The sequence below is a fragment of the Cervus elaphus genome, chromosome 32, assembly GCF_910594005.1.
Source record: "Cervus elaphus chromosome 32, mCerEla1.1, whole genome shotgun sequence".
Taxonomy (NCBI): domain Eukaryota; kingdom Metazoa; phylum Chordata; class Mammalia; order Artiodactyla; family Cervidae; genus Cervus; species Cervus elaphus.
The window spans coordinates 48,577,898-48,605,826 of record NC_057846.1 but is presented as its reverse complement, the minus strand read 5'-3'; the positions used below and the strand labels follow the sequence as shown (position 1 = coordinate 48,605,826).

At 44.0% G+C, this 27,929-nt stretch overlaps 1 protein-coding gene across 7 annotated transcripts in view; it reads right to left on the bottom strand.

Moving 5' to 3' along the window:
- Positions 1-27,929, bottom strand: part of THRB (thyroid hormone receptor beta) — a 415,968-nt gene that overhangs the window by 31,645 nt on the left and 356,394 nt on the right. For all 7 annotated transcript variants that reach the window (XM_043893781.1, XM_043893780.1, XM_043893784.1 and 4 more), the window contains exon 5: positions 809-909. In XM_043893781.1, coding sequence (XP_043749716.1) covers positions 809-909 — 101 coding nt within the window. The remainder of the gene's footprint in view (positions 1-808; positions 910-27,929) is intronic.

Here is a 27,929-nt window from a genome sequence, read left to right as displayed (position 1 = left end):
GTGATTACTGAAGGACAACCAGAATTTACCCATGGACTGCAGCCTGTGCCAACAGCCAGTTTGGACAATTTCAGCACATAATTGAACCTAAGTAGCCTCAAAGATTGGAGAAGGCAATGGCAACCCACTCCAGTACTCTTGCCTGGAGAACCCCAGGGACGGGGGAGCCTGGTGGGCTGCCGTCTATGGGGTCGCACAGAGTCGGACACGACTGAAGTGACTTAGCAGCAGCAGTAGTAGCAGCCTCAAAGACAGTCCCTAACGGAACCCTGAAAAGTGAGCATAAACACTGGCAAACAGCTTGGGGTTGAGGCCAACTCTGTCCCCTGAAACACTCCAGAGAAAGCAGGAGGAGAAATGGTCATTTCTTGGGATGGTAACACGTCATAAAATATCAATGCGTTTTTAAACTGAAAAGGAGGCCTTTCTCAATTTCTTCTCATTTAATCAATTTTTCTACCTGTTGGATGGCATCATGGACTCAATGGACGTGAGTCTGAGCAAACCCGGAGAGACAGCGGACAGCGTGCGTGCCGCAGTCCGCAGGGTCGGGGAAGGTCAGACCCCCCGAGTGACTGAATACCACCACCACCAGCCCTCACACTCTCGCAAAACTTCATCTGGTTATTTTCGATTTGGAAAAAAAAAAAAAAAATCAGTCTTGAATATGTGCCCCCCACCTCCCAAAATGAAGAGGGCCACCAGACACCCGGATGGTCACAGCCCATGAATGTCGGGGTTTGGTTCGAACTCGAGCTGAGCCTTCCGGCCGCGCTCCGAGGCTCCCGGAGGGCCGGCCCGCCGTTACCTTGCAGCCTTCGCACGTGATGCAGCGGTAGTGGTAGCCCGTGGCTTTGTCTCCGCACACGACGCACAGCTCGTCCTTGTCTAAGTAACTGGGGATGTAGCCTGTGGGGAGGACAGAGGAGGAGGTGAGAAGGACATCACGTTCCAGTCAAAGACGCCACAGCCAGGAGGAGCACCGGGGAGGACGAAAGGAGGGCGGATGAGGGGCAAGACCGAATTGTTTTTATGCGTTTTAACACAGTTTTTGCTTTATGGTTTACACATTGTGATCATTTAGCTTTAAATATAGAAAGTAAACAAAACACCGGACAAGAGAACATTTTAAAAGTCTTTCCCACCACTCCCCACCCCACCTCCAGGTCCGTAAGTCTGCTCTCCATGTCTATGGGAAGGAGAGGGTGGGATGAGTGGAGAGAGTAGCAAGGAAACATATAGACTACCATCTGTCAACAGAGAGCCAGTGGGAATTTGCTCTATGACTCAGGGAACTCAAACCGCAGCTCTGGGACAACCTAGAGGGGTGGGATGGGGTGGGGGGTGGGAGGTGGGAGGGAAGCTCAAGAGGGAGGGGACATATGTAATCAGTTCAGTTGCTCAGTCGTGTCTGACTCTTTGCAACCCCATGGACTGCAGCACGCCAGGCCTCCCTGTCCATCACCAACTCCTGGAGTTTACTCAGACTCATGTCCGTTGAGTCAGTGATGCCATCCTACCATCTCATCCTCTGTTGTCCCCTTCTCCTCCCACCTTCAGTCTTTCCCAGCATCAGGGTCTTTTCCAGTGAGTCAGTTCTTCACATCAGGTGGCCAAAGTACTGGAGTTTCAAATTCAGCATCAGTCCTTCCAATGAATATTCAGGACTAATTTCCTTTAGGATTGACTGGTTGGGTCTCCTTGCAGTCCAAGGGACTCTCAATACATATGTATACCTGTGGCTGATTCATGTTGATGTATGGCAGAAACCGATACAATATTGTAAAGCAATAATTAATTATAAATAAATTTTAAAAAGTCTTTCCCTGACAATACACTTCCTCGGTATCTTATATCTCTCTAGGATCTTAGGACACACTTACAGAGTTAATAATCAGGCCCAGGATTTCTGAATGCCTTGGAAACAGCTGTGCACACTCGCTATGCAGGCAGGAATGGGTCCAGAGGCTCTTGGAGCCAATGGGTGAAGCAGAGAGACTGGGATTTTATTTTAAAATACTTATTATAAATGAATTTATCATTTTTGTTATATGTAACATTATGAATAATTATTAAAAAGAAATCATAAGGTCTTTTTAGAGCTACCTGTTCTTTGCTCCTGAAAGGATTTGTTCCCATGATCACACCCCAATCACAATTTAGATTACAGAGCTGGGGAAACAATTTCTTTACTCGTTCTAATGCTGTAAGACAATAGGTTCCTTGGGTAAACAATGGGTTTTCCACCCTGATTAGACTTTAGAATCATCCTGCTTAAAAGTATTGACTCTTACGGGAAATTCCATGGCAGTCCAGTGGTTAGGACCCTGCACTTTCACTGGTGAGGGCCCAGGTTCAATCCCTTGTCAGGGAACTAAGATCCCACATACCATGTGGTGCAGTCAAAATAAAAAAGAAAATTGAATCTTGGAATCAACCATTTAAAAATACTGAATCTGAGACCAGCCCCCTGAGAATCTTATTTCAGTGGTCTTAGGGTATAGAAACATAGGCATGGAATTACCTAAACATTCTCTGGGTGATTCTAACGTACATCTAGAATTGAGACTCCCTGGGCTGGGTTTATATGGAGGGATCCAGAGAGGCCGGGATGTGAGACACCTGGGGTGCTGTAGATCTCAGTCTCTTCTGAAAGACTTATTTCTGAACCTGTGCTTAGGGGACTTGATCCCTTTGCAATCTAGGTACCATGCAATAAATTCAGAAAAATTTATAGCTGGAAAGGCCCTGGGAGAGCAAATAATTTTGAAATGAACCAGCCTTCATCAGTCTGGCCTTCCTCAGGCTCAAACCAGAAATTAACTGCAGAGACGAAAGCCGAGATCTTGACTTCCAGTCCTCCAGTGTTTAAGTTGTATTGGTCTTTTTCTAAAAACAACTTTAAAAGTAGAATGAATAAGGCCATCTTTAAAAAAAAAAAGGTTCTGCAGGGCTTCCCTGGTGACCCAGTGATAAAGAATGGAGACAGCTGCCAGTGTAGGAGACACAGGCTCGATCCCTGGTTCGGGATGACCCCACATGCTGAGGAGTAGCTAAACTCATCACCACAACTGCTGAGCTTGTGTGCACCCTACAGCCCGTGCTCCGCAACAAGAGAAGCCACCACGAAGACAAGCCTGCACGTTGTAACTAGAGGCTGGCCCCGCTCACCACAACTGCAGAAAGCCTGCGCTGCAGTGAAACACCCAGCACAGCCAAAAGTAAAAGTGAATAAACAAATTTTAAAACAAGGTTCTGCAAACTTGTGATGTGATTACATAGCTCAACAACTGGGTGGTTGTTGTTCAGTCGCTCAGTCGTGTCCGACTCTCTGCGATCCCATGGACTGCAGCACACCAGGCCTCCCTGTCCATCACCAACTCCCAGAGATTACTCAAACTCATGTCCAGTGAGTCAGTAATGCCATCCAACCAACTCGTCCTCTGTCATCCCCTTCGCCTCCTGCCTTTACTCTTTCCCAGCATCAAGGTCTCTTCCAATGAGTCAGTTCTTCGCATCAGGTGGCCAAAGTATTGGAGTTTCAGCTTCACCCTCAGTCCTTCCAATGAATATTCAGGACTGATTTCCTTTAGGATGGACTGGCTGGATCTCCTTGGAGTCCAAGGGACTCTCAAGTCTTCTTCAACACCACAGTTCAAAAGCATCAGTTCTTTGGTGCTCAGCCTTCTTTATGGTCCAACTCTCACATCTGTACATGACTACTGGAAAAACCATAGCTTTCACTAGATGGACCTTTGTTGGCAAAGTGATGTCTCTGCTTTTTAATACATTGTCTAGGTTTGTCACAGCTCTTCTTCCAAGGAGCAAGCATCTTTTAATTTCATGGCTGCAGTGAATACTGGTTCTGCTTATTAAGAAATAAATCCAACCGTGATAACTCTATTACTGCACTCTGAGCTTATTAAATTCCATGACCCAGGAAATTAAAGACACAAACAGAAGCTATGTGCTTCCCACCCATGTCTGCCTCTTTCCTTTCCTTGTACACAATGTCCAAACATCAGAAACGCTTCAGAGGGCAAAACCAGTTTCTTAGGTACCAGAGGTTTACCATAGAAGCATGGAGCTTCAGGGAAAACCAAAAAGGCCTGATTTGTTAGGATGTGGAGAGGCTGAGAAAACAAAAATCATTCTTTCTCTTTATCATGGTCTTAATGAAGGTCTTTGACTCAGGAAACCCTTACTGGTTCCAAAAAAGATCAGCCAGGTTGAAATGACAGATGACTTACTATATGTTTTATCATGACATTTTCATAAGTCTTTCATTGAACTGGGTCACTGAGGGCTTACTTTTCAGAAAAAAGCCTTTGAGAAAACAGAAGAAAACGAACACTTTTCATAATCACTGTGCTCAGATTTTATTTTAGAAGAATATCCCTTTTGGGAGGGAGAGAAACGAGTTCAAAGCAAGATTTGGTAATGCACAGGATTATCTTTTTAAATATCACAGCTTTTCTTAGTTTACTTTTGCATCATGCAAACATGAATCATCTGTTGAGTTCACTTCAAATGTTTCAAAATTCTCATCAGACATTAAAGAAAAAGAGAATTCTAGGAGGGATCTGGGCAGAGAAAAAGGGGAACTGGAGAGATTTGTGTGTTCATCCAATCAGTTGTCTATTCATGAATTTAGAAACATTTATTTTTCATCATCTACCACTGTGCTTAGGCTTCCCTGGTGGATCAGATGGTAAAGAATCCGCCTGCAATGCAGGAGACCTGGGTTTGACCCCTGGGTTGGGAAGATCCCCTGAGAAGGGAATGGCCACCCACTCCAGTATCCTTTGCTGAAGTACTCCATGGACAGAGGAGCTTGGCGGGCTACAGTCCACAGGGTCGCAAAGAGTTGGACTAACACGGTGCTTAGTGCTTGTAATATGAAAACAAGTAAGACACGGTTTCTTCCTTGCGGAAGCATAGTGTAAGCAACCGAGTTCTGTATTTCCAGTCCTGGTTATTTCTCAATGAGAGAAAAAGATGAAAATGAAGAGAAAAAACATGAAAAGATGCTTAATATCATTGCAAGGAAATGCAAATCACGATCATACTAAGTGCTGCTTAACACCCTCTAGGTTGGTTATGATAAAATCGCAGATAATAACACATGTTGGTGAGGATATGGAGAAATCAGAGCACTCATATATTGCTGGTAGGAATATGAAATGTGCTTTGGAAAAGCACTTGGGCAGTTTGGCACTTTGCAGTTCCTCAAAAAGTTAAACACAAAGTGACATATGACCAAGCAATTCTACTCTGAAATATACACTCAAGAGAACTGAAAATACGTGTCTGTACAGAGACTTGTCCAAAGCAGCACTATTCACAATATGCAGAAGGTAGAAACCACACAAATGTCCATCAAATGATGAATGGGTAGACAAAATATAGTATATTTGTACAATGGAATACTATTCAGTCACGAAAAGGAAGTAAGTACTGTTACATGCTACAACATGGAAGAATCTGGAAAGCACGCCATGAAAGAAGCTAGATACGAGATGCCACGTATCGTATACCTCTATTTCTGTGAAATATCTAGATTAGGCAAATTCATAAAGACAGAAATTAGATTAGTGGCTGCCAAGGTCTGGAGGAAGGGGAGAATGGACGATGACCACTGAAGGATACAAAGTTTCTTTTCAAGGTAATAAAAATGTTCTGGAATTGTGTTGTGTTGATGGCTGCACAGCTCTATGAATATACTAAAAACCACTGGGTGAAAAACTGTTGTTTTGGGGACTTCCCTGGTCACGACTCTGCACTTCCACTGCAGGGGGCTGGGGTTCGGTCCCTGGTTCACAAACCAAGATCTCACATGCTGCATGGTGCAACTACAACATCAAAGAATAAAAATAAATGGAATTTAAAAAGAAAACCATTGTTTTGTATGGAATATTTTGTATAAATCTGTGAATTTTATAGTATGTGAAATATGTCTCAATAAAGCTCCTATTAGAAAACAAAGAAACCAGGAGAGAAAAGAGGTTCCATTCAATAAACATATATATGAGGGGATACCATGCCAGGCAACATGCCAAGGAGCTGAAGACAACCGAGTCTTAATTCTTGGGGCAGCTTTCAGTGTTCTGGGGGAAACAGACAATCATGGATCATCTGCATGCGACGTGGTCGGGGCTGGGGTAAGTCTCCGAGTGGCCCTGCTGCCCGCCGTGGCCCGAGTCCGGCGTGGGCGCCCTCACTCCTCCCTGTGTTTGTCAGTGGCCGCCCTCAGCCCCTGCAGCTAACAGGGAGGAGCTTTCTCCTCCCTTAGACGTGATCTCTCGTTCACTGTAAGTGTTAGGGTTCCCGCGAGAGGGCAGGGATCATACGTCCACGCTGAAACCCTGGTGTCTGCCCCTGGTTCCTCTGATGGACGGCATCACAGTTTCTCCAGATCACTGCTGCCAGCCCTCCAGAGGGGAAGACGCAGGGAGGAGCCTGTATCTGGCACGTGCAGACGGGCAGGCTGGCAGGCTGGAGCGGTGCCCGAGAGGCTGAGGGTCTCCGCAAGGGTTTCCGGAAGAGCTAATAACGCAGACGCAGGGCCTGAGCTTCCAGCTTCATGAACACTGCCTTAGGATGTTTGAACTTTGGTTAAAAACCCCCAAATTCCACTCAGATGAAGACGTCCAGATTCAAGCTCATCTAAGACGTAGAGATCTGGGGCCATGCATGCTCGCTGATCAACTAGATTCAGTCCTGCTTGCTTTGATAGCTCTCATCACTGGGTTCACTAGGACTAGGACACAGGGCTAAGGACAGCTGAAGGGCGATACGTGTTCCTGCAGTGGAGAAATGAAAATCACTGTGCCCAGGCCAGTTCGGTTGAGACGCCATCACCGAAAATGGAGATTTGAAGTCTGAATTTTATACATCTTGCTCAACTGTCTACTTTGGGCTATGAAAACCACTATGGGTGGTACAGTGGATGAGAGTCTGCTTGCCCATGCAGGGGACACGGGTTCGATCCCAGGTCTGGGAAGACCCCAGATGCCTCGGAGCAACTAAGCCCGTTGAGCTAGTGCCCTAGAGCCTGGGAGCTGTAGCTACTCAGCTCGAGTGCCGCAGCCACAGCAAGAGGAGCCGGCGCCCTGCAACTGGGGAGGAGCCCCTGCTCGCAGAGACTAGAGGCCCACATGCAGCAACAGAGACCCAGAGAAACTGAAACTAAAGATAGATAAACGAGAGAGGTGTTTGCAACTTCCCATGCATTAAAAAATCCACTATTCATCACACTCAGGAAGAGTCTTTGCTTCCTGGTTACATGATTGTAAACCCCAAACCCCAAAGTAGTATGCCACCGAATGCTAGGCAACTCAAATTTAAGGAGAAATACTAACAAAATCTACAGAAAAACTCACAATGTGTTGATTTACTCTAAACACAGTTTTTTTTGGGGGGAGGGGTGGAGTTCATTCTTAGGAAAAAGAAACATAAGCGTTCCAACAAGGATCTGTGTCCAGAGAACCAACTAGTGATTAAGTGTGTAGGATTGGGGGTAAAGTCAGTGACCACGGTCAGACATACTCTGGACCTATGTAACATTACAGTGATCAGTCTCTAGGGATCAAAACCAATACATACAGGGACGTCCCTGGTGGCACAGTGGGAAAGAATCCACCTGCCAATGCAGGGGACACGGGTTCGATCCCTGGTCCGGGAAGATCCCACATGACGCAGAGCAACTAAGCCTGAGTGCCACAACTACTGAGGCTCTTGGGGCGGGAGTCTGAGCTCCGCGTGAGAGAAGCCACTGCCGTGAGGAGTCCTCAAAGCGCGGCTGGAAAGCAGCCCCTCCACAACCTGAGAAAGCTTCACCCAGCAACAGAGACCCCCCGCAGCCAAAGATAGATAAATACATAATTAACAAATAAACAAAATAACTGCAATATAAAAAACAGTGTACATTAGTTTCTTATAAAGTTCAGATTTTTTAAATAAAAATTATACAAATAATACAATTTATTGTAGAAAAACTGAAAGACATAAATCAGCAAAAAACAAACTTACCTATCAACTTTCTACCACAGAGATAACTACTGTAGCATTTTGGTGTTTCTACATCTTAAATTAGTATGTTTGACTGTATGTACACACATGCCCCTGTGTGCATTGAAACACATACTTAAAAAACACAAAGTAACCCAGTTATTAAAAAAACGCACCTTCCTGGTAAAGTCAGATGGAATATACATATCCACGTTGTATAGGAAACAGGAAAAGCTACATCTTATTTTTAAAATTAAATTTTCTTATTGAAGTATAGTTGCTATACAATATTACATAAATTACAGGTGTCCAATATAGTGTCACAACTTCTAAAGGTTATACTTCATTTATAGTTATTATAAAATATTGGCTATATTCAATGTGTTGTTACTATATCCTTGTAGCTTATTTTACACCTAATGATTTGTACCCTCCCTCTCCCACCATATTTTGCCCTTCCTCCCTTCCCTACCAGTTTGTTCTCTATGAGTCTGTTTCTTTTTTATTCTATTCACTAGTGTGTTGTACTGTTTAGATTCTACATATAAGTGATCTCATACAATTTTTGTCTTTCCCTGTCGGACTTATTTCACTCAGCATAATGCTGTCCTTCCATGTTGTTGCAAATGGCAAAATTTCATCCTTTTTTATGGCTGAGTAATATTTCCCTGTGTACATATACCACATCTTCTGTATCCATTCATCTGTTTATAGACACTGAGGATGCTTCCATATCTCAGCTATTGAAAATTATGCTGCTAAGAACATTGAGGTGCATGTATACTTTAAAATTAGAGAACCTGTTTTTTTTTTTTAAATGTAATTATTTTTTTACTTATTTGGCTGCACTGGGTCTTAGCTGCAGCACTTGGGAACTTGGTTGCAGCACTCAGGCTTCTCTCTGTGTGGCTCAGAAGTTGTAGCACGTGGGCTTATTTGCCCCACCGCACATGGGAGCTTAGTTCCCAGGCCAGAGGTTAAACCTGTGTCCCCTGCATTGGAAGGTGGATTCTTAACCACTGGATTCTTTACCACCTGAGCCACCAGGGAAGCCCTAATATTTAGTTGTAGAAGTACTATATGACCTAGAAATTCCACTCCCAGGTACTTCTACAACTAAATACTACGGCTTCCCTGGTGACTCAGGTGGTAAAGAATCTGCCTGCAATGCAGGAGACCCAGGTTCAATCCCTGGGTCGGGAAAATTTCCTGGAGAACAGAATGGCAACCCACTACAGTATTCTTGATGGTGAATCCCATGGACAGAGGAGCCTGGTGGGCTACAGTCCATGGGGTCGCAAAGAGCTGGACACAACTGAGCGACTGATATACATAGTAGTTCTATTTTTAGTTTTTTTTGAGAAGCCTCCATATTATTCTCCATAGTGACTGCACTAATTTACATTCCCTTCAACAGTGTATGGGATTGATCCCCTTTTCTCTACATTCTTGCCAACATTTGTTGTTTTGTGTTCTTTTTGATGACAGTCACTCTGACAGGTGTGAGGTGATATTGTGATTCTGATTTGCATTTCCCTGGTGATTAGTCATGTGGAGCATCTTTTCACATACTTGTTCTCCATCTGTATAGGGAAGCTGCATCTTGACTTCTTTCACCCAGAGGTGATGCGCATTTTGTCAGATACTTGGTATCAAGTGCAGATGGCAGAGATAAGGGAGAGAGAGCTACAGGTCTTTTCCTTCTCATCTTTGGGAACTAACTGTAGTGCAACTGGACACTCTGTGGCTTGAGGGACACGCCTTAGGAGTGCTGGAGACCATCTGTCAGAACTAGGAAGACGTAGGACCCTCTCCCCCTACCTCATCAGCACCTTTCTGCTTTACTCTTTGCTGTTGGCAGTAGGACACTGAAGGTTTCTCCTGTCTGTAGCTCAACAATTTATGTAGATGGTTGAACTGTTTGTCCTTTAAAGTTCTTGGGAACCTGGAGTCTAGTGATAATTCAATGTGTGGGTGGAATGGATGCCTCTGTGTTCTGGCTGTGAGTCTGAAGGGTGGTTTGTTTTGCTCTTGTGTTTCTCCTAGATTATCTTCTTGGAGGGTGAATGAATAGGTGATTGTGTCTGTAGATAAAACATCAGAACATCTACAGAAACACCTACCTAAGTGGTAGCAGTTGTACACCAGTGCACCCCACCCATGTCTTTCTTTTCTCCAAAATATTAACTCAGAACCATCTTATTTACCCAAAACAGTCACCCAGGCAGCAATACATCAGTCATTATGCCTAGGTCCATCACTCATCATTAAATAACTGTCACCTGGAGTGAGATCCCACACAGGTGGACAGGTGGGTGGGGACTCTCTTTAGGTTACTGAACATGCTTGACACGTCACACGGTAACCAGTTCTCCTAGAGAACTTAACCACTGCTTTCTCTCCTCTCTCCTTTTTCTTCTTCACGCACACCAAACAGTCACTTGCTGGCCCATAAATATGCCCAGCTGAGGAAACGCATGCTGTCAGGAGTGCACACTCACTGGGTGTCAGTACTGGGTTCTGCCTGGAAACAAATATGAGAAACACAGCCTGGAGGCCTGGCTGTTCACCTGAGAACTGCATCTGTGAATTGTCCCAGGGGACTGACTGTCAAAGAAGTGTGGTTAAATAAGACCCATGACTACATGTGACCGTCCAAGGATGATGCATTTTGCCTAGCTTTTATATTCTCAGATGCATTGTATCTTAGACTAATCAACTGTGTTGTCACTTTATCAAGGATATTATTATGAAAGCAAACTCCATCTGTTAGTTCAACAAAGGACTGGGAGAGGTTTTTTTTTTTTAGTGAACACTTGGCAATGTCTGACTAATTGCTGAGCATTACTCTGCATTAAAATAGATAGACATGCTAAAGTATTACTAATTTTTTTTTTTTTTTTTTTTACTTTTTTGGCTAGGAACTTTAAGATCTAATTCACATACCATACAATTCAACGGCTTTTAATGTATTCACAGAGTTGTAAAATCACACTGTCATCAGTTTTAGAACATTTTCATCCTCATCCTAAGAAAGTCTGTACCTTTAGAAGCCACTTCCTATTCCTCTCAACTCCCCATCTGCTCTGCTCCAAGCAACCACCAATCCATTTTCTGTTTCTACCTATTGGCCTATTCTCGACATTTTGTATAAATGGAATTGTACCACATGTATTCTTTGGTGACTGGCTTTCACTGAGTGCAGTATTTTTCAAGGTTTATCTCTGTTGCTTTTGAAAGTTTGATTTTAATTTTAAAAAATTTGGTTCTCAGAGGGACTTAGTATGTGAAAGGGAAAGATGTGTGCATTTGTGTCAGAAATGATGCACCTGGTAGCAAGCCTGGCTTCTTGGTTTGCATTGAGTGAGATTCACTTGGTTTCTAATTAATGAACGGGTAAGATCAGAGGGAACCTAGTCTAACTCTTTTGAGTGAATTATAACAGCATCTCAGGCCCTAGGAGAAGGTAAACCCTCATCATCGTGGTGGACACACAGTCCTTAGGAACAGAACGTAAGGCAGACCTTGCTGGTAGGTGGAAAGGAGAAGACGCTGCCTCGGACGGTCAGCCCAGCAGAAGGAGAGGGGAGCCGAGACCAGAGGCCATTTCCCATCTGCTCATCTTCCCTTCCGGGTAAGACCGCTTGCCTGGCACAGCCGTCCTGGTGTCTGAAAGGAGCAGCGGTTATCACTGGCGGTGGGAAACCCTTTGGGTCATTCAGAAAGGTGCTGGTTCATGGTGAGGTTAAGGCTACAGACCCTGAGCAGTTAGGGTGAGGCTATCAGATGAGAATATATTTTTCTACCCCCAAGGAAGCTAAAACGTTAGCATGTTTAGTCACTCTTCCAATTTTACCTGGAACTTCCTCAAATTATCCCTTTGATAGGTTCTTCTATCAGCTAGGTCCTTCTGACGGAAGCTTTTTTCCCCACAGGACTTTCAACATCATGTTATTTCTTTATATATTTAAAAAAATCTCAAACACTCCATTCCTTAGCTTTTCCCCAACATAATAATCCTGATTCATGTTACGTTTAATTCTTAGTATTAGATACCAAGTTTTGCATCATGTTAGTATTTAACCCTGTGATAAACACTATATTCATTCATTCATCCATCCATCCATTTACTTAACAAACATGTATGCTCCAGTGTGTAAGGAATGGGGTTCAAACTTCAAGCAGTGTTAACTTTCGAGGTCTGCAATTTCCCAACAGAGCTGCCCAGATGCTCCCGTTCGTGAAATCTTTCCTTAGAATAGCACGTCTTTGCTTTACACCCTGCCCTCCGACTGGCTGGGGTGACAAGAGTTGCAAGTCTTCAAACTCTAGAGCTCAGGAGAGAGGGGGCAGAAGACGGGAGGGAAGCAGAAAGGAGGCCAGGTCAGCGGTGTCAGTTCAGAAAGGGGAGAGGACACGAGCATAAAGGTCTCTGAATTTCCTTTATCTGGAATCGTAGGGCAGAAAAAGGGGCAAAACAAGGTTTAGATGGTTTCTTCTGACTCAAGAGTTCCTGAAACTAGAATAAATTGTTTTTAGGACTGAGGCTAGGGCATGATACAGATCTCCCAGGTGGCTCTATGGTAAAAGAATCTGCCTGCAATCCAGGAGATGCAGGTTCAATTCCTGAGTCGGGAAGATCCCCTGGAGGAGGGCATGGCAACCCACTCCAGTATCCTTGCCTGGGAAATCCCACGGACGGAGGAGCCTGGAGGGCTACTGTCCACAGGGCCGCAAAAGAGTCAACCCATGACTCATGCGAGGGGCATAATACAGTTTTACACACAAGAAGTCCCTGATTAACCTTTCTTCTCCCAGTCCCTATGGACTCCAACCCTCAGAAGCTGACATAACCTTTCAATCTACAATTAGAGCTAAACCACTTGAAGAGGCAAATCAGGGAGAAAGGGAAAAGACCAGTATAATGAGTCAGTCAAGATGTTAATCAAAAGGATACACACACTGGCAGTCTGCACTGTTTGGCTTTCAGAGTGTTTAAAAATCTCAGCCAATTTTTAAAACCAGGATTTCACATAAAATCTAGCTTCATGTGAAAAAATGGGAAGGTCTGGTGTACTGAGCCCAAATCCTCCCAGAGCACCAATCAGGCATCCCCCTTCCTAACAGAGAGACCCCCTAGTTCTCTGCAGTCAGCACCCCTCCCTGAGGGAGACCAAATGTCAGCGGCCACTTAGGTCTAGTCTCGCATCGTCTTTGGATGAGTAAAGAAATATTTAAAAGAATTTTTATCTTTGTCAAAAGTGGGAAGACACAAGTAATTCAAGAAAAGTGAAATGATGCATTTCTTTATGGAAGTGAAAATTCTGGTCCTGCGACATGTAAACAATGCGTGCAATGATTGAAAAATTTAAACTGGGTTGTCCTTAGGGAACAACTGCATCTCTCAGTTGCTGAGGTCTGTGCTCTGGTGCTTACAAGCATTGGAGTTTCAGAATTCTGATACTAACGAGATCACTTCCTATTTTACTTAATTTCAGATTTTTTAATATTTTATTTTTCGCTGTGCCTCATGGCTTGTGAGAGCTTAACCCTAATCCTGACCCTAGCCCCAGCAGGGATTGAAACCCGGTCACAGCAGCGAAGCGCCGCGTCCTCACCCCTGGATCGCCAGGGAATCCCCAATCATCTCCTATATTTAAAGAGGCGATAGGTTAGAAAGCCGGAAGGTAAAGTGTTTTAGGAGAATGGGGAAAGGAGACAGCAGAAAAGGTCATGAGAAACGGGCACAGTGGCTGCCTCTGATCTCTGATTTTCCTTTGAGAGTCAGTTTATGGTATTGGGCTTACTCAGAAGCAACCATAGTTATTTCAAGCCCTGCAGGTCTGAGGAAAATGGGTGCCTTTTCTTTGTCTAATACCCTTCAGAATGAGAGTCAAGTTTCAGATCTAAGAATGCGGCTAGAAAGATCTAGCAGCTCTTCAGTCTGATGTCTCATGAAGGAAGGGGCAGCTGGGTTTGGCATCAGATGGCATCCTTGTTGTTTGAAGCTGCACTGGTCTCCCTGAGGTCACCCCTGCAATCACGGAGTAGGAAGGCGAGGGGTGCTTATGTCTAGACAGAGCTGATACAAAGAAGCCTACATGATGGAAGAAATGCGGTCCAGACCACGCGGACCATCTCTAACACACGTGTTTAAGTAGCATATTGCAGGTATACATGTATATGGATGTTCAAGTGTACTCCAGTTTGAATCAATTCAATAAACAAAAATCTAAACTTTTCCTTTTGAAAGCCGAGGAGGCTTTTCATATTTCACATGACAAAGAAGAACTTTTACAAAATACCCTTTCCTTCAGGATTTTTCTAAATATTCAGTTCTTTCAAGGCAGTGGTTCTCAACGGGGGCGATTTCACCCCCAAGGGGACACCTGGCAATATCTGGAGACACTGCTGTTGTCGTGACTGGGCGATTGGCATCTGCTGCCCGGAGGCCAGGGACGTTGCTAAACGTTCAATGATGCGCAGGACAGCCGCACGACACAGAGGATCCGGCCTTGAAAGTCATCCGCGCGTGCCAAGATGGGAAACTCTGGTCTGATGCACATTATGTATCACTTATTTTCTTCCAAAAAAAGGCGACTTACACAAATGATTCAGCACTGTACTAAGCAAGGGATGCCTGTCTGAGAAGTCAGGGCTGGTGGGGAGTGGGCCTTTGGGAGCGAACGCGGGGCTAGTTAAACCGCAAAGGCTGCCAGACTGTGAGGTGGGTCCTGAGCTGAGGGGAGGCGGCGGAGATAAAAGTATCATCGGTTCAGGGGTGAGGTGCGTGAGGGGCGTGAGGGGCGTGAGGGGCGTGAGGGGCGTGAGGGGCGTGAGGGGCGTGAGGAAACGGCCGAGCTTTCTGGAACAGCGGGCGTGGCAGGAAGTACAGAGCCAGAATCCTGAGGGAGCTCTTCAGGGCAGGGGAGAGTTGGCTGAGTGGGTGTCTGGTCTGGCAGGTCACGGAGAGGGTCTGACACCTTGAGGAGGGGCCCTGTGGAGGGTGGAGAGGGCGGTGGGGGCGAGGGGGGACCAGAAAAGAGGCCTTCGGGGAGAGGGCAGGACTCGCGGAAATGGGGCAGCGCGGCCGGAAGTGCCTGCGCGCGGCTGGGCGGAAGGACCGCCCCGGGAGTATCTCTGGAGGGCTGAGGAGATCCTCTCAGGACCCTCTCAGGCCTGAGATGAGCCTGGGACCAAGGACAGGCCGCGGTCACCACCAGGGCATGGAAACGGGGGAAGGCAGGTCCCTGGTGCTTTAGTAGGAGGAGAGGGGTCCTAAAAGCTGGCCCAGAGCAGACGGCAGAGTGGGAGGCCACTGGGCCTCAGGCTGAATGCCCCTCAATGCTGGGAACTGAGAAAAACCAGTCTTCAGGAATGATTTCACAAAGGGATGAGAGGCGGTGGACGGGAACCCCCCACACAGCAAGTACACAGCTCCAACACTCCTTCCCCAGCCTGCCAGCCCCTGACTTCAGCGTCTCCTAAGACCTTGGACTCCTGGTATGCCTGTCACCTTGAGCAGTGGCAGTGGACGCCTGAGGGCACCCAGTGAAATCTCTGAAGGACATGCTTCTGACGAGACAGACCTCTGGTTCTCAGGAAAGAGAAGACAGAAGGGCAGGCTCGAGCTTTCGTCGGCACTTGGGCCTGCTTTGGAAACAACTATGGTTCCTTCCTTTGCTTGCATTTCTGGGTGCTGAGAGGCACTTTAACCTGTTGAACAGCTAAGGTGTTTTGTATTAAAAAAAAAAAAATTTCCTATTATTTTCTGGAGTGGTGTCGACTCTTCACAGCACGTGGGTGGCGGTGCCCAAGTGGAAATCCTGACTGGTACCAGCATCCTTACAATTATATAAGCACTGCAGAAAGGTCTGCAGTTGCACTGAACTCTTAAGGATTCCACTGTAAAGACATGACGCCTGTGGCACTTGGTTCATTGGGTGGACTGACCATAAATCTTCCCTTTCTTTGTTTCCTTTTCTGCCTGCCTCTCCCTGGACTGGGTGCGATTCTGGGGTTAAAGGGTACTTGTTTCTTGTGTAACATTTTTGTTTTTCAGGGCAGACTCGAGCCTAAATATCCTCAGCTCTACTGTATAGCAAGCCTTCTTCAACCTTAACAGACGTTAAGGAAATTCTAATTGTGGTTTCCCAGGGGTCTCAGTGGTAAAGAATCTGCTGCCAACTTAGGAGATGTGAGTTCCACCCCTGGGTCGGGAAGATCCCCTTGGAGGAGGAAACGGCACCCCACTCCAGTATTCTTGCCTGGGAAATCCCATGGACAAGGGAGCGGGGAGCAGAGTGGGCTACAGTCCATGTTTAGTCGACTTAGCAACTAAACAACAACAACAAGGAAATTCTAATTAGGATTTCTTTAGGGCTTAACTCTTGTTTTTAATCCAGTGTTCTTTGATGTGGACCATTTCAAACATTCTCCACCTACCATTTCATTTCCATTTCTACTATCTACACAATTACTCACACACAGTCAACAGAGCTACAGAACATGGAAAAAAAAAAGTTAGATTCCTGACTAGAGGTAGAGTGGCAATAGAAACAGATCCAGAAACAATGGCTCTATGTGAAGGTGTTTCTTCAGGTATGAAGTCTTCTTTCTGTGACAGTAAGATGGCAGCTGGTGAACAAGTACACGTGCAATCCAACCCCCAAACGAAATAGGACAAACACACCCATCTCCTTGATCCTGGCTCAAAACCAGGAAATTCTTACTCTCTTGGACATGATGACCAACTTGGATGTAAACACACTAGCTGTGTTTTGGATGTGCAACTCTTACAAAGATGGTATGGAGGATGTCAAGCAGAGAACCCAGGGGAGGCGAGTTGCACAGGACACACACAGTGCAAGGAAGGAGTCTGTTGAAGCAGACTCAGAGGCGGACTGGCCAAGCTGCCCGCAGAGCGGCCAGACTCAAGCTCTTTGGGGACTCTGGAATGTAACTGGAATTTCTGGTGGAAACAGCCAGCACCCCTTGCCAAAAAAAAAAAAAAAAAATTGACTTTTAGCTCTGCTGAAGCCTCGGCCACAAAGGAGAAGACACAGCACCCTGCCTGCCAATTTCCCTTCCCTTTGTCTGGTTTCTAAATGTGCTCCTTCTATTTCTTCTGAGTTGGGACTGGGAAGAAAGTGTGGGGCAGAACCGGCTCTGTTGGCTGATGTTGACATAACAAACCATGGCTAGGCTCCTTGAAAGATAAGAAGTAGGAAGCTGTATCTTCTTAGTGATTGCTCGAGTTCTTTTGATTTGTCCCTAACTTTCAAAAATTGAAAACGTGTTTTCATATACTATATGAAAAGTAGATTCATCTAGGTAAAAGTAAATGCATGCTGTGGATCTCAGTCCCTCGCAGTGTGGAAATTACTTACTCCCCTTCTTAAAGTTTTATTTTAAATTTCATTCAGTGAACTGTATTCTAACTCTCTGTTAATTCACGTTCTCAGTGCTTCAGGAGCTTGATAACATTTTCCCTCTCTTGGCTATTTTATACATGTAAAGACAGAGGAAAACAATGCAAAGGGAACTAAGTCATTCTAAAGTCTATTATTGAAATAATCAGTCTTGTCACTGGGTTCTGCAGTCTTCCTTTATTTCATCTATGTGTACTAATAACACACTTTTTTAAAAAAACAAGATTACGATCATTTTCTACATACTGGAAACCTCCAATTAAAGGCTAGAGAATAAGTCATCCTTAAAAAAAAAACAGTGAAAAAGTTAAGACAACTGCATTATTGAAGAGTTTATAAAGCTGTTGTGACAGCAACAAGCACAGATGAAGCAATTATGAATTTCATGAAAATAGATAAAAATCCAATTGGAATAATGAGGCCTGCCCCACTGAACACCTGTTTATAGTCTTAATTTTGCCTTAAGGAGATACGACTGATGTTCTCCGACAACAACAAAAATCAATAATGGATCAATATGGATAAACGTGTTGGGTCTGACCTTTTGTCCTAAGAGACAGTTAACAGCTGGGTTTAGTTTTACTGGGATTTACTTAAAGACTTGTAACAGTAAATAATGGTGCATTTAAGAATATTTGCCTGCTTTGATTTAGTGAGTTTGGCAGGTGGCAGTGGCCTTTCAATGGCATATGGCTTTGAGAAATTACATCAATATATGCATATGATGTCTTAGCCTCTAGTTCATGCGTCAAGTTAATTAGTAAAGAATCATTGGTTTAGCATTTCATAAGCAAATATTCTCCGGCACTGGTGGAAGAAAATACAGTGAAAAGACAAAACAAAAAAAGAGTAAAAGCCTGCAAAGTTTTGCAAGAGTTTTTAATAATAGTGGAATGCCCAAATACAGGGACAAACCAAGGCAAGCCTAATGAAGCAATGTTAACTGCTTTTCAAAGATAAATTACTTATAAGTATAATATTAAGTGAAATAGAGAGCACGCAATCTATCTCAAAGTTCCCATTAGGGGACTAACATGCAGTGTCCCTTGTAATAAGTGAGAATTTCTGATGCCTTTCAAGAGAAATGTTAAACCAAATGAAAATGCAGATGAATGACTCTGAAAATGTTTTATGCTTCAATTTCCTTCGTATCTGGAAATTACAGGATAACACAGAGAATAAAAACACAGCATATGGTAAAAATTAAACGGGGTTTTGTTTTTTAAAATTTTGTTTAAACGGGCTACTTTTAATTGTGGACACATATTAAGGAAAGCAAATAAAATTTTTATAGGATCCACAATCAAATTATCTTAAGTTTTAAGATAATTTCATGGAGAAATCCATCTTTGAAGATCAGAGGGCATTATATTTTTGCAAATTATGAAGACCTATAAATTTGGTTTCCACTGAAATATCCTGTGGATTTACACAGAAAAAAAAAAAAAGAGTTTCTGGCATATTTGTACTAGAATTTAAGCTATTTTCAAAAGCATTTCTATCTGGCAACTGCTTTTAAGTTTCTTGAGTACTACCAGTTTGCCCCTTTTATTTTAGCTTTTGGTAATATGAGATAGGTTCTACTGATAGAAAATTAAACAGTATCGGAAAGCTGCAGCGTCTGTTAAATGGAAATTGCACTTGTTTGAATATTGGATATTTTGAAGGCTATTTCATTCTCTTTCGTGCAGAGTTTATTTGACATGATGGCAAACAAGTCCACCTTTAGGCACATGATGGCAAGGTAAAGTGTATCAGTTTCTTAATGAGTTTTATATTCTTACAGTTTGTTATGATTACAAGTAGCTTCTTTACAGTTTATGTGGATAAGTAAATATATTAAAAAGAACATTTACAAATCTCAACATCTCAACGTTATAGTATGGTCAAAAAAAAATCGTGAAAATATTTTACTACTTACCTAAAATAAACTTTCAATATAAAGTGCCAAGAAAAAGTCAAATGAGTTTTTAATCTGAACCAGAGCCGAGGAGAATGATCCCGTTTCAAATGCAACAGTGCCAGTCCACCAAGGGGGAAGCCTTAATGTATTTTCTTTAGCAAAGAAGCTGACAGTATTCCCTGTGGGCAGTGTGTATCCACACTCGTGCACACACGCTATATAGATAATAAAATCACAGCCTAACAAACCAACTCCATCCAGCTTGCATACTGGAAGAAAAAAGTGCTTGGAAATCTTTGCCGTTCAAGGACCCCTTTCAATCACTTAGCAATCTCTCTTTCCTGCTATTTTTAATTTCAAACATTCAGCGTTCAAAGTCAAAGATTTGACAAAGCGGATGCAAAGGGTCCCTTTAAAATACCCCAGAGACAAACACAGAAACTTGGATCAAACGGAAGGAAAATGGTCCCTACCTTTTTTCTGAGAGTACGATGGCGACTGCACTTGAGAAAAAGTAGGCTTTTCTTCAGTGAAATATTCAGGTTGGCTGTATTGATTCAGGGCCATGTCCAAGTCCGAGTCCCTGCTTTTCAGCATGTTTCCAGGGTAACTACAGGTATAAGGCTGATTCACTGCCCAGGCCTGTTCCATATATATGTTGTTACTGGGCACAGCCTGAGCGTTGCAACCACTGTAACCTGGACTATCTTCGAAATACGCGTAATAATCAGTGGCCTGCATGTGGCAGTTGCTGCCGGCAGCTGGGTGTACTTCGTAGAGTTCTTGCACACAGAAGTTCATTTTGGTGCCCGGGATCTGTTTCTACTTTACATATACACACACGCTATGGATGCAGTCCCCAGCCTATACGCCCCGCATGCCGGGCATATACGGCGAGAAGCGTACATACATACACATGAAAGGAGACGCAGAGATGAATAAACACCAGCCACACGGCAACCCAGCCTGCTGTACTTTGCCACAGCACCTGATGTGCTAAAATCCTATTTAGGTGGAGGTGTCTTTGGAGCTCTGCTGCCATTCAAACATGTTGGAAAGCAGATTTCTGACCATCAAAGGTCTTAAGCTGTGAATGCACCTAATTCCCGGAAAAGATGGCAGGCAGGTAGGCACGGCCTCTGCCCGGCTGGAGGACCGACAGCCGGGACGTGTCTGTGGCTCCAAGGCTGGGAAGATCCATTTTATATGCTGTTTTTAACTCCTTTCCACATGATTAGAAAATGATTACTCATTGTTATGTCATTTTGGTTGACAACTTAAGCATGAAACATTATAAAGACATCTTAGAGACTATCCTTGGATACACAGAAAATCCGAAAATCAATAATCTAGTTTATTAGCAGGGACCAGAGAAAATCCAGCCGTAACGAGCCTGATGACTCCAGAACATTAATCTAGTCACACAAACGTTACATCTGTTGTTGAACGTCACCCATGGGCTTCTAAGGCAGGAAAAAGGACACATGGGGCCCACGGGTTTTTAAAAGACGCCACGCAAGGCACATCTGAAAACACCGCTGGCGTTTGTGAGCTCTGTTCTGCTCCTTGCCCCTGGTGATTTTCTACATCATTAGCCTAATCAACACGCGGCCTGGAGCTGAACTTCGCTTTGCTCATTTTGCCTTGGTTGTGTTGGTAAGCGCACAAGGGGGAAGTGTGTGTCACACCCGGTATGCAGAACACCCCTCTGGGAGAGCAGTGTCCCCCTTCTGATCGTGGGGGGGGATGCTTTTTATAGTATGCTACCAGTTTTTCTTTTTTTAGTTCAATTTTTATTTCACATTGGAGTGTCGTTGATTTATATACTGCAGTGTTAGTTTTAGGTGTACAGCAAAATGATTCAGTTGCCCAGACACACATATCCATACTTTTTCAGACTGTGCAACTATTATTTCATTCTCTTTCAGTTCTGCTTTTGAGATGATCTTTGAGCTTAACTGTGATTTAAGTAGTAGTCATGCGCTTGACATTTAAAGATGGTGATCCAAAAGGGAGAGGCATTTTCTAGGAGAACTGCCATTTAAGACACAAACAAATACCAAGTTAGAGATAAAAGCCTGCTACGATGATGACCAATGGTGTTTTCTCCATGTGGATGGCGGTGAGCACGTGTGTTCTAGATCACGATTCAGGAAGGGTGCAAGTTGCTTTCTTTGAAGTTGGAGGTTCTTTTTCTTTGGAAGACTTAGTCGGGAGGGCTGGCCTCAGGAGGTAACGTGTACACTTGGGATCCTGTTAGTCCCTGAATGGGTGACCTCTTGGTATTTCCCTCCTAAGGGACCACAGGCAATGTGAGGTTGCAGTGTCCCATTGTAACACTTCCACTTTGGACATAAAACTCCAGTCAACTGCAATGTGGAATTTTGCACAGGGTCATAGGACTGGAGAAAGGAGGATATTACAGTTATTCAACAAACATCTATGGGGTATCTGTTCCGTACAAGGCAAGGAGCGGGTGGGAGCAAAGATGTTGATTCAGGAAGTCAATCACGGGCCCTATCACTAAGTAGCTTAATAGCGGGTGTTTTCAACACAGAGAGTCAAGCGGACCACTGTCAAGAGTGGGTAAGGGCTGATGATTTTATGCATGAAGTAAAGGTGACATGGATTCAGGGAAGAAGATTAAGAATTAGAAAATAAGCAACAGATGAGACAAGATGAGGGAAGAAACCCAGGCAGATAGACTCCTGGGTGGATGTTTAGTAATAAGATTCCTCAGAAAATTGCAACTGAACAAGGAAAGGAATGTTCTTCAAATTGGTACAGAAAATGAATTCCAACATCCTAGAGAGCACAGAAGTTACCATAAGGAATAAGGAACGTAGCTAACATCTTAACAGTGTTTTTACTCTCTGATTACTCTTCAAACAAATAAAAGATTTATTCACAAGTGTTTTTAAGAACACATACACACAGCATTACAATTAACATTTTCTCCCTACTGAAAATGTCAAAACATTTCACTGGAAGCAATGACTATTTTCTGAAAACCCTAGGAAAAAGGATCCAGGCCTTATGTTTCTTTGTCTGATCTCATGTATTTATCTCAAATTTCCCCAAACTAATCTGAAAATTAACCTTTCAATAAAGCAGTTTTCTTTCCTGGCAAACACATATGTTCCAAGGCCTCCTTTTCTGGTTAGAAGCTGCATGTCAAAACCATCCAGTTTTGCAGTTTTGCCCAGTGCATTTCCTGGCTCCCTTTCTAGTTCATTGAAGGCACAAGTCCAAGCCATTTCTTGCTTTTCACCAGTAACAGTACCAACTCAAGCCAGAATCTCAAATTTCATTACAAAGGAACACTTCTAAACATTTTTCCAAGATCTCTAAATGTGCTTGAAAAATCATATTTTTCTTCTTCTGCCTCAGAACTGATCTACATACTGCAGCAAAGAAAGACAGAAGAATTCCTGAACAACTTTTCCCCCCTCTAAATTCTCAACAGCATTTTGATAGAGTTAAAACAATCCTGAATTCTCCCATAAATCTTTGAACAGAAAAAAGTTTCAAGACATGTTTAAACAGGTTCTTCACTTACTCTTATCTTTTGGAAAATATAGAACCAAACTTTTCTGAAATGATGCATTCTTCTTGTACCAAGTGGGGTGACTCTTAGAGTAAACGTGTGAAGCTGATGACCGGGAGCTGGAAATGGAGTTCAAGTTGAAATACAGTCCCTCATCCCTGACAGAGGCAATCTTAGCGCTGCCACTTGTGATCGATCCAGCCTGTCTTTTTGTGAAGTCAACAAAGCAATTTAAACATATTATATGTCACGAACGAGGTGAGCTTTAGTAAGTCTGCTCTCTTATTTCCCTGGCTGACGAGTCTAATTTAGTTACTGAGAGAGAGAAGCTTACGAGTTATTTGACTCACAGAGCATCAAACAGCCTGAAATAAACTCAGGAGGGCTTTCATAATTCTTATTAGAAGTGTTTCAATCAATAATAATTTATTATCTGAGTACACCTTTGTCCTTTAGGAAATAACCTAAAAGGATAAGACTAATGATCTTGCTGGGGAAACTGGTAGGTAAACAGCAAACCCTCAAGGACTCTGAAGGAGGAGAATTGTTTCTCCCTTTGGGTCTCTCTTTTCTTCTGTCTTCAGCTGTGTTGACTCTCAAATAAGGCTGCACATTGGAATCATCCACAAACTTTAAAAACACCACTGCTCAAGTGTCATCCTCAGAAACTGTGATTTAATCAATGTGGGGTAGAACCTGATTGTGATGACTTTTTCAAGTTTTCCCAGATTAATTCACAAGCAGTGAAGTCAGCCTTCCCAGGTGGCTCAGTGGGTAAAGAATCTGCCTGCAATGGAGGAGGTGCAGACAGACACGAGTTTGATTCCCAGATTGGGAAGATCCCTTCGAGGAGGGCATGAAAACCCACCCCAGTATTCTTGCCTGGAGAATCCCGTGGACAGAGGATCCCGGTGGGCTACAGTCCACAGGGTTGCAAAGAGTTGGACCTGGCTGAAGTGACTGAACACGCATGCAGTGAACTGGGAGAACTGTCTGTTCTACTGGGTGTCTGAGCCCAGCTCCTCAACAGGGACCAGAGTGTCCTGAAGACTCATTCTTTTTCTGCATTGGCAGCTTCACTGTGTATTTCCTTTTGTTTTTCAAAGTTTACCTTCCCTATCTCAATCTGGCCTCACTGCCCTTGAGTCATTTGGTCAAGTAGAGGAAATGAGTCAAGGAGGTACACCAGGATGAAGTAAATCCAAGGAAGTGTGGTGACAGGGAACACAGGAAGTAACTACTCAGGGGCTGCGGATGGCCTGCAGAAGAGATGACAGGTGAGCTGGCATTTGGGAAGCACATGGAACTCCAACAATGGAGGCAGAGGTATAAGAGGTTTCGAGCTTCCAGTCTAATGCTTGCTCTTCTTCTGCTTTAGTAACAGAGCCTCTAAATTTTAGCTGGGCACATGGCCTTTGTTTCTTGGTCTCTCTTGTGTGTGCAGGCATCTGTGTGATTACCTTCTGGCCAATGAGATGTAACAGGATACTGTAAGGCAGATTCTAGGGAACATAAAAGACAACTTAAAATAACAACTGGTGCATGCATTTTCCTTCTTCTCCTTTGCTCCTTCTTCCTGCTGCCTGCAATGTATATGTGATGTCTGGAACCCTAGCCACCATTTTGGTCCATGAGGATGTGAGTCATGCTCTAGAGCTGGTGAAGGAATGAACTGGAAGTAGTTTAGGTTGCTGAGGATCATCATACTAGCCTAGCCTGCCAACCTCTGGGTTTTTTTTTTTTTTTTTCTCCTTGGGAAGGAGAAATCAACTTTTTATTTAGGATATAGTTTTTTCATTTGTAAAACATAAATAACAGTCCTTGCCTCACTGGTTATTGTAAAGATTAAGTGAGTTAAATATAAGTAAAGCACTTAGAAGAGTGACAGGTGTAGTAAGTGAATCTAATTATATATGTGTGTGCGGTGCTAAGTCACTTCAGTCATGTCTGAGTCTTGGTGACCCTATGGACTGTAGCCTGCCTCAGGCTCCTCCTTCCATGGGATTCTTCAGGCAAGAATACTGGAGTGGATTGCCATGCCCTTCTCCATAGTAATAATTATTATTGAAATGCCTTATCTCTACCTTGGAATATTTTCTCTTCTCAGCCTACATTTTCACTAGGTCAAGAGTCAGTGACCTATGGTCTGCAGACCAAGTATGGCCCCATATCTGTTTTGTAATAAAGGTTTATTGGAACCAGCCTTGCTCATTTGTTTACACATTGTCTGGTTCTAAATCTACTCTGTGCTACAATGGCAGAGTGGAGTTGTTGTGACAGAGACCATGTGGCTTGCTGAAAATATTTGTATGTGGCACTCTGGAAGTTTGCCATCTCTGCGTTAGGTGATCTCATCCTGTCTCATACTTTATTTTTAAAAATTTACTTATTTAAGAATGTGTATTGACATTTGGTTGATTGACAATGTTCTATTAGTTTCAAGTATATAGCAAAGTGATTCAGTTACACATATACAAGTATCCTTTTTCAGATTCTTTTCCGTTATAGGTTGTTACAAGATACTGAATATAGTTCCCTGCACTATACAGTAGATCCTTGTTGATTATGTATTTTATATATAGCAGTTGTGTGTCTGTTAATCTGAAACTCCTATTTCCCCCCTCTCTCTATTTGGTAACCAAAGCTTTGTTTTCTCTGTCTGTGAGTCTATTTTCCCATAGTTTTGAATAACAATTAAAGGTGGAAGATTCCAGCATGTAACTGTAGCCCAGACATCTCCTCTAGGATCTTAACGTCCTGCTGTCCGCTGACACTCCGCTATGCAAAAGTGGGCATCTCCAGCTCCGTTCTTTCTAACACCCTTGCCTCCTTCAGTCCTCACATTTCCACTCCACCGCCACCTGGGAGCTTCAGCCAAAGCCCCGCAGCCCGCCGGGACCCTCCCCTTCCCTCACTACCTACAGCCAGTCCAGCAGCAAGCTCATCGGTTCTTCCTCCAAAACTTAGCTTTAATCCAGCCACTTCTCTGTCCCCACCTTGTCACCGGATTCTCCAGGTGGCCTCCTAACTGGCCTTGCCCCATGGCAACAATTCTTTCTTGCTACAGTAACGAGTCACGTCTGAAAAATGGCACACCTGACCATGTCGCTTCCCCCCTTAAAGTCTTCAGCAGCTTTTCACTGCATTTAGAATAAAATTCAAACTCTTCACCAGAAGATGTCCCACCTCCCGTCAACTCCTCCCCACCCCAGCTCCGTCCCACCCTCTCCTACATCGACTAACCCAGATGCTGTCCTGCGCCTGCGTGACTCAGGGGCACTGGTGTGCTCTCCTCTGTCTGAAAAGTCCCCCTTCCTATCTCTCCCCAGGGTGGGGCCCTTCTCATCCTCAGGACTTTGCTTCCATGTCACTTTCTCTACATTTCAGGGACCTCTTGACTCCATCACAGGCTGAAGGCTCTTGACACTCATCACCTGTATGACCGCGGTTGTTCAACCTCTTAGAAGAAAGAGGAGGACACTCAGTGCACCCCAAACTCTGTGCATTTTCAAAAGCAAGATGGAAGTTTACCCAGTGTCATAAATGGACTCTCCTGGGCTTCAAAATTCCAGTGAGACATTGTCTGTCTCAAGGTGAGCCAGTTTGCTCTTTTATATTTTGCTGCTAGAGGTAGATCTGCGTATGTGAAAACTATTTCTATGGAGGTTTGGAATTACAAATGGGTGTCATCACTCCCAAATATCTCTGCACCAAGAGAGGTTGTGAAAAGGGTAGGAACATTGCTCGCCCTCTGAAGGAGCCACCCAAATTGAGGAAAGAGCCCTTTGTAGATATAAGGGAGTGGGCATTCAGATCTCACCAGTCAAGTGCTGAGTGTAGTTAAAAGTTAGGGGACATATATAGGGGGAAATAAAAGGGATGCAAACAACTTTTTGAGCATGCTTTGTTCATCTTTTGATGTGTGGGATATTCTGACTTGTTCCTCTCTGCTTTTAAACAAATGAGATATCGTTTTATCTTTTTAATTAATTTTTCCAATTTTTACTTATTTTTTTACTTTGTTTGTTTTGGGGCGTGCCATGTGGCTGGTGGGATTTTAGTTCCCAGAGGAGGGATTGAACCCTGGGCTCCAGACAGTGGATCGCTGCATCCTAACTACTGGACTGCCAAGGAATTCCTTTTTGAAAAAGGTTCCAAATTAGTTCAACTCCAGAGATGAGAGCAAGGCAAGCTCTGGGCACTGCGACAATTTTTTTTTTTTTTTAGTAATTTTTTCTTTATTTTAATTTTGGCTGCACTTGAGTCTTCCTTGCTGACCAGGCTTTTCTCTAGTTGCGGTGAGTGGAGGCTACTCCTTGTTGCGGTGCGTGAGCTTCTCATTGCAGTGGCTTCTCTTGCAGAGCACAGGCCTGAGGGTGCGTGGGATTCGGGAGTTGCCGCACGTGGGCTCAGTAGTTGCAGATCGTGGGCTCTAGCACACAGGCTCAGTACTTGAGGTGTTCCACGGCATGTGGAATCTTCCTGGATCAGGGATCAAAGCTGTCTCCTGCATTGGCAGGTGGATTCTCTACCACTGAGCCACCAGGGAAGCCTAGGATTACTCTATCTTCAAGTGCTTCCCCTCCTGCAGACAGCTGGGAAGTGATGGAGGCTTCCCCCAGGAACCAAGGACATGACAACTAGAACTTCTGAGCTTTGCATTCCATGTGTGTTTTATTTGACTCATGAGGGAACAGTTCCAGAGGATAAAGTGACTTCTGTCACACAGCAGGTGGTAGTCTTGGGGACCAGAACCCACTCCTGCTCGGTGTGCATCAGGCTGCCGATGCCAGGGGGCACCTTTATTTCCTCAACTGGCTGTAGTGCTTTGTGTGCGTTAGTCGCTTAGTCGTGTTTGACTCTCTGTGATCGCATGGACTGTAGCCTGGCTGTCCGTGGCATTCTCCAGGCACGAATACTGGAGTGGGTTGCCATTTCCTCTCCAATAGTGCTTTAGGTTAAAAAAAACAAAAACAACTTCCCCAAAGGGAAGGAATTAGGGAGATTTGTCCCAGGCCTAGGATGGACTCCCCTTCCT